The 7,794-nt window shown below is 43.4% G+C and overlaps 1 protein-coding gene across 1 annotated transcript in view; it reads left to right on the top strand.

The window, feature by feature from the left end:
• Positions 1 to 4,940, top strand: part of mfng (MFNG O-fucosylpeptide 3-beta-N-acetylglucosaminyltransferase) — a 25,456-nt gene extending 20,516 nt beyond the window's left edge. The window contains exons 5-8 of the mRNA XM_080837543.1: positions 75 to 160; positions 442 to 607; positions 3,119 to 3,204; positions 4,012 to 4,940. Coding sequence (XP_080693669.1) covers positions 75 to 160; positions 442 to 607; positions 3,119 to 3,204; positions 4,012 to 4,063 — 390 coding nt within the window. The 3' untranslated portion in view covers positions 4,064 to 4,940. The remainder of the gene's footprint in view (positions 1 to 74; positions 161 to 441; positions 608 to 3,118; positions 3,205 to 4,011) is intronic.
• The last annotated feature ends 2,854 nt before the right edge of the window (positions 4,941 to 7,794 follow it).

Genomic DNA, 7,794 nt, shown 5'->3' with positions numbered 1-7,794 from the left:
TGTGTGTGTGTGTGTGTGTGTGTGTGTGTGTGTGTGTGTGTGTGTGTTTGTGTGGGTGTGTGTGTGTGTCACAGAGGGAGGTGATGTTCTGGTTTGCCACTGGAGGGGCCGGGTTCTGTCTGAGCAGACGGCTGGCCGAGAAGATGGCGCCCTGGGCTAGGTGAGAGTCACTGCTGTCAGTGTTTGTGTGTGTGTGTTTTTATGTGTGTGTGTGTGTGTGTGTGTGTGTGTGTGTGCGTGTGTGTGTGTGTGTGTGGGTGTGGGTGTGGGTGTGGGTGTGGGTGTGTGTGTGCATGGGCTAGAATATAACTTACTTGTTAGTGAATGCGCCTGCACACGCATGTGTGTGTGTGTGTGTGTAAATATATGTATATGTACTATATAGATAACTACATAGCTAGATATACATACATATGCATCTTGTTTGGATTATCTCTCCAGTGGCCCCAAATTCGAGGAGACCTCCGCAGCCATCCGGCTGCCAGACGACTGCACTGTGGGCTTCATAGTGGAGCGGAGGTTGGGCGTGCGGATGGTCCACAGCCCCCTGTTCCACTCACACCTGGAGACCCTGCTCATGCTTACCCCCAGACACATACCGCAGCAGGTGAGCACATCTGCCCTCACACCTCGCCTGTCTCTAAAGGCAGCTAACCTAAAAGTACTTGCTTTTTTGCAAATGCTTTTATCCAAAGCTACGCACAGTATTGCACAGATATACATTTTTCTGAGGATGTGTGCTCTCCGGGTGACGTACCCATGGCTCTTGGGCTGCGTCTGAATGGTCTTAAATGTAAGAGAGCTGTCTTACAACCTTGGTGTCTAATCCAGACAGCTGTCAGACAGCTGTCTTGCACAAGGTCCTTTTTAAGGGTGAGATTATTCAAAAAAACGTTCTTTACGAACGTTTATGTCGTTAGTATGCTGAAAGAACGTAGGTTACTTACGTAGCTTACGTAGCTAACTTACGTAGGCTAACGTACTGATGTTAGAAAGTTGGCTGACTGACTCCTCGCAAAACGCATTAACCATTATTGATGGTTACAAGGACGGTGTTATCGGATAGTGCGGTGTCTATTTCTCTGTAACTTTTTAAAAATCTAAGCGCGAAAACGCTGAAAACATGTACATTTACATACAAAACACGACCGTCAGCGGAGTTGGTCCGCCATCTTTGTTTACTTTTTTCAGTTGCCGGAGGGTCGTGGCGCAAAGGTTTGTGGGTAGTAGACAGCATGAAGGCTACACCGATGGTTCCTTGAAAAATGACCGTTATATGACGTATTCTAAGGTGTCTTATGACCCCTGAGAAAAAAATTAAGCAGAATCGGACAGTACTTCCTTCTCTTCTTCTAAGACACCAGGGTGCTAAGACAGCATTTTAAGACCATTCAGACGCAGCCTTGGTATTCTAAGCGTCTTGCTCTGCCGCTTGAGTTAACCAGCTGCCGTCTCCTCTGCACCCTCCTTTACTGATGAATGATGAAATGCTCACTCGGAAATAGACTTCCTCTCCCACCTACTCACTCACTCGCTCGCACACTCTCTCGGCCGTCACTCTCCACACTGTTGCTGCTCACTAACTCAGCTCAGTTGTGCTTATACACTCACTGTACCACTTCTGACCCACTCACCTAATCTGAGTGCTCTTAAAGATGTTGTGTCACAACTTGTCCACAACTCGTTTACGACATGGTTATGTCAGCCTTATGACAGAGGATATCAAGTAAAGTCTCCCCAGCATTTACTTATAAATGGTATAGAATCTATTAAATAAATATAATATATTTTATTTTATAATACAGATTTATTTTATTACATATATAGAATAAAAGCTTTACTCTGCTCATGAATTATGAATTATGAGCAGAGTAAAGCTTTTTCAGCCAGTGGCTAATTGGGTAGCTCCTGTGCAGCTTACAGGGACCCACAGAGCATAGTGAGAGGGATCAAATAATTGGTCAGATCTACTGTCAATAATCTTTACATGAGCGCACAAGGACAGGCACAAACATCATAATGGCAAAGTGGCCAAATCAGCCTCAGAAGGTCAGTTGACCAAAAGAAAACAATCAGATTAAACCCGTTGACACCCATTCAAGTGCTTCATGCTTCAAATTGTGCTTCATGTCATTTTAAATTAAGTTTGTACAGCTTACTTTGTCAGTTTGTCTGCGAAATACACAGCAACACACAGTGTGAATCCATGCGTGTCATTTATCTCTTCTGTTAATTTTTTTAAAGCATTGCTTTCTCGGCTTAAATGGACAGGTTGACCATGTTATGCAGGTGCTTAAATAGAGTTTCTAGGCACCCCACAGAGGAACACCAAACTCACACTCACACTCACACTCACACTCACACTCACACTCACACTCACACTCACACTCACACTCACACTCACACTCACACTCACACTCACACACTCACACTCACTCACTCACACTCACACACTCACAATCACACTCACTCACTCACTCACTCACACTCACTCACTCACTCACTCACTCACTCACTCACTCACTCTCTCTCACATTCACTCACTCACTCACTCACTCCCTCTCACTCCCTCTCACTCTCACTCACTCGCTCACTCACTCACTCACTCATTCATTCACTCACACTCACACTCACACTCACACTCACACTCACACTCACACTCACACTCGCACTCGCACTCACACTCACTCTCACACACACTCACTCACTCACTCACCCGCTCGCTCTCACACTCACTCACTCACTCATTCACTCGCTCGCTGTCACACTCAATCATTCATTAACTCACACACACTCTGACACTCACTCATTCACTGGCTCATTCATTCACTCATTCTGATACTCACTCACTCACTCACTCACTCGCTCACTTTCTCCTTTGGGCTTTTCACGTCCTCTTTCCCATTCAGAACACATTGGCACATCCCACACACACACCACATGACCCCTCTCTTCGCCCCCATTCATTCTCTTCATACCACATTTCTTTTCTATAGTTTTTCAAATGTGTTTGTCTTCATATGTGTATGTGTGCCTGTGTGTGCATGTGTAGGTGGATATCTGTGTGTGCTCTCACATGCGCTTTAATATATGCAGCGCTGTGCTTCTCCATTTGAAGGTAACCCTCAGCTACGGGCTGTTTGAGAACAAGATGAACAGCATTGAGCTGAAAGGGGGCTTTTCCAAGGACGAGGACCCTTCAAGGTCAGCCACATTTCCCTACACCACACTCCACTAGGGCCCTCCAAACCATATGATCTATAAATCTTGTATATCTGCCACCAGATTCTATTATAGCACACGTACAGCAATCAAATCTAATCTAACCTCTTATTCGCTTTTGTTCTGTCTCTCTCTCTATTTCTCTCTTTCGCTCTCTGTCAAACACACACACACACACACACACACACACACACACACACACACATTCATTTTCTATACTATTTTTTCTCATCTAATAAAATCCACAATTCCTATGCTTCGTGTTTTTTCTGTTAACATATTGCAATCTATGTAATGAAATTTGCAGTATTCTTGGGAGACCTTCTGATATTGTTTTTTTCTTTTCTCCTTCTTTCTTTCATTTCTTTCTCTCTTTCTTCCCCCCTCTCTCTCTTTCTCTGTTCCTGTGGCTAATGGCAACAGAAATGCCTCAGCCTTGCCTAGCTCTTCTCAATATTTAGTTTCCCATGTCAGGTATCTCGCAGACAGCTCACCATTCCTCTGACTTACAGACAGTTAGAGAGCCAATCAAGATGATAACACTGAATCTCAATAAATCTGCCCACTTCAATCTCCCATAATTCCACTCATTGCTGGAGCACTCTGTGTCTTCCCTGTTCTTTCTCTCCCTCTTTGTTTATGCTGCACGCATTGCTATGGGTTACCTCAAATGCATCTGTTGTGTGGATGAGGGTGTTGAGCCTTCCTTCCTCCGTTCACAGAAAATTATTTTGCCTTGAAGTAGTAGCAGAAGGGAAAAAAACACGATTTTGTCTCCCCCTCTTGCAGATTCAAGACCGTCCACTGTAGGCTGTACCCTTTCACAAGCTGGTGTCCGTGAACCTGGAAGAACTTTAACTTAATTTATCTTGAAGGACATATGAATTCTGCTGATGCTAAGCTAGGCTGAGCTGAGCTTGCTTAGAACTTGGGTTGAGCTCTTCCTTTGAACCTTTCCTCTCCTAAGTGTCCTTAGTTTCGTACGGCCTAGGGCATCTTAAGGCCTCAGATGTTGTTAAGATCAATAGGATTTGGCCTTATTAGACTCAAGGCAAAAAAAAATCCCTTAACTGGAACCTGGAACCTAATCTGGATGCACATTGGAGGACCAGTGCTTTCTCACAACCCCCCTGGGTTCTCTGAGGGGAAAAAAGGTCAAATAGGAGGCTGTTCACATTTCCATTTTATGCATGTGAAAGTAAGAGATTTATGTAGATCTTTGAAGGTGAGGACTCATTGTAATACAGCACTTTTTCATTTGTTTGATGAATTTATATGAAATTTCCTTTATTTGATGTATTGGTCATATTTGTTTTCCATATTGGAATGGACACAGGGTTTTGTTGATGTAATGTTTAAGATGAACCTGATCCAAGAGATGAATTCTTGATGTTTTTTCATTCTTGATTTCTTGAATTCTTGATTCTTGAATATAACTCTGTTCAGAGAGCATTTGCCATGTTACAAAAATAGCCAACACTTTTATAAAGGTCAGTTTTACCGTCTTTTACTGTGTAGATGATGTGCTTTTATAAGTTTACTTGCCAGCAACCACATTTTCCACATATATTTCATAAACATGTTCTCACTTCAAAAAAATAGAGTTGTGCTCGCTCCGATTTCAATCTGGCTGTTATTAAACAAAACTTTGTTTCAGTATTGTTCAGACACAAGGCGTGTCTGGGAAGGACATCATAACAAACAAGCAGTTCTGACTTAATAAAGACCCCATCAAGAAAATCAAGTAATTGCCTCTTTTGTTTTGTCTTTTTTTGTGTAAAAACTGCAGACAGTAAATGATGTTGGAGTAAGGCCACACAACAGAAGTGCCTTGTTTAGAGACGACCCCCAGGTATCAGTGTCTCGGCTAATCAGGGTTTCACAGGTATTTAGAGTCTATCATGAATAACCTGTTGCCTAAGGCAAGTCAAGTTCAAACGGTGTCTCGGTGTGGTGCCCCATCATCACATTGTTAGATTAGATTAGATTAGATTAGATAAGATTCAACTTCATTGTCATTGTACTTATAAGACTGAGACAACAAAATGCAGTTTAGCATCTAACCAGAGGTGCAAAAAAGCAGTGAAGTGCAGAGTATGGAGATATATAAAAAAATAATATACATGCAGTGTGAAATTAGATAAATGCAGTATGAACAGTACCGACAGTATAAGAGTGGTAATGAATACGTTTAGATATATACAGTAGAAGACTATGAACATAGGCAGCAATAGCAGTAGATAGTGCAGATATGATAGAGTGCAGGTGTAAGTACAAGTACTGGTTGTAGTAGATGTTATATACAGAATAAGGTATGAGGCATGATAATGGGCTGTGTTAACACATATCCACTCTGAGAGAACCCACAGGGCTTTCAGATCTACTGTGCAAAGCCTGTTAAGCCTCTGGACCATTGGAGCAGTTCTGTGTTCAGCTCTGGGCTCAGTGTGACGTCCCCAGTGGAAGCCAGGAGATCTCAGATGACAACTCTTCCTCCTAATGTACAGCAATTATAATGTTCATATTTAATATTTAATATTCACATCACAATTATGTTTTTTGATAGATCATTATTTGCCGGGGGCTTTGTGAACCTTCAGTAGTTGTGTAGGAAAAGTGCCCTGAATACTCTCACCCAAAACCTCTCACAGTTCCAGATCATTTGAGCTGCAAACCAGTCAGCTATAGAGGCTGGGGATTCATCTGCTTGTCATGAGGGGGGTAGCTCTGCCTCGAGCCATTCTCTCTGACGCACCCTTAATGATCCATTTTTGCTCCCCGATCTCTCTCTCTCTCGCTCTCTCTATCACTCTCTTCTCTCTCTCACCCTCTCTCTATATCTACTCTCTCAATCCTCTACCTCTAGCTCTACCTGTCTGTCCCTCTCTTTCTATAATAGCTTCTTATCATTCTCTCTTCCTTGTCTTCACATCTTCTCCATGTTCCACAAGGGTAATACTGCATCAGTTCAGGAACGCCTCAGGTAAGCACAGTGGGACAAAAGCCTAGTTTAGATGAAGGCAGGAGTCCATCTGCTCTGCTTGTCTCTGGTCCATGGGGAAGCAGTGTGTATGAGTGAGGAAGGATGAAGGTATTGCGGTTGCTATTGTCAGGACAGGTAGCGATCAAGTGTGATGCTCACAAACTCCTAGATACTGATGTGGTTCACAGCACACATGAATCATTAATTTCCACAGGGAGGGTGGTGCGTGGATGCAAACACATATTTCATTTTACACACTTCCAGTGTGTAAATATTTTCTGTTGAAGTTACAATAGTTATGTAACTGTGTTATGTAACGTGAAGTTATACAAACTTGATGTGAATATTACAGTTTCACTCACTCACTCACTCACTCACTCACTCACTCTCACACTTACTTATGGGCTTCCTCAGAGAGAAAGAGAATAAGAGAGAGAGAGAGAGAGAGAGGGAAATCACACAATTCACACCTGGTAATGGGTAGACTGAAACATATGTTGCCAGAGATGTTCTCTCTGCTCCCTGTCACTTCCGCACTGCACTGATGAAACCCAGTGGGTGGTCTATAGGGGATGGGTAGGAACGCCTGGCAAGCAAGCAAGTTTGAGTAAAATCACGACAGGAGCCAGCAAACAGATCAGGCCAGCTTCCCAAACTTTTAATCACCGCATTTGTCGGCAGCTTGTCAAGTTGCTCAACGGCCAAAAAGCGCTCCACTGTGAGGAAAGGTGTCAACACATTCATGTCCTTGGCTAAAACAGAGACACGTGAATCCCTGCAGTAAGCCCCTGAACGCTCCTCTGAGATCTTTTTGTATTGAACTGCATTGCACTGAACACACTGGCGCTGTATTGCTCTTAGTGTCACACTGAGTCTACTTCAACATGAGCGCATTACCCTCTTCAGACAGTCTTCAATAAGATACTGTTTCATGATTCAAGAAACTTCCATCTGTCTGTGATTCTTCCTTCTACGTAAAATCTGATGCATCCTGGTTGTTTGCATGAGCCCAGAGTGAGTGAATATCCCCTCTAGATTCACTTGCGCCATCTTTGTTCTTTCCAGTACCAATTTCTAGGGCCTTCTGGAACGCACCTTTATTCTTTCCAGTACCTATGGCCTTATGGAGTGCAGCGAGTGAAGTGCAACAGGTGTGTTGTTGATAACGTGGCTGTTTCCTTGACACTGCAACGGGGTCATTTATTGTAATTCTTTTTTTTTCAAGACAGGGACATAGGCACAATAAAACATTGATCCTGTACAACAAGAGAAAATGCATTATGCCAGGTTCTAGCAGATTGCTTTTTTCCCACCTGTAGTCCCTAGGCAGGTGACGTGGCTTTGAGGGCTTGAGAGTCTTAACACTGTTTCTCTGTACTCTTCCTGGTGGTGAAGTGGTGTATTGACCCCCTCTAGTCATGGAATCGACTGGGCTGACCTCCTTTCGATTGAGGGTCTGCAGACTGTAATCTCAGAAAAACCACAGCGGAGATTTAGTCACACTGAACCTGGATAGTGGTCAGATAGGAGGTGTGTGTGTGTGTGTGTGAGGGGGGGGGGGGGGTGTTCATCAACATCCCTGTTTCATC

This window comes from Sprattus sprattus, assembly GCF_963457725.1.
Source record: "Sprattus sprattus genome assembly, chromosome: 1".
NCBI classification, from domain to species: Eukaryota; Metazoa; Chordata; class Actinopteri; order Clupeiformes; family Clupeidae; genus Sprattus; species Sprattus sprattus.
Note: the sequence above shows the minus strand (reverse complement) of the source record. Positions and strands in the feature narration are given on the sequence as shown.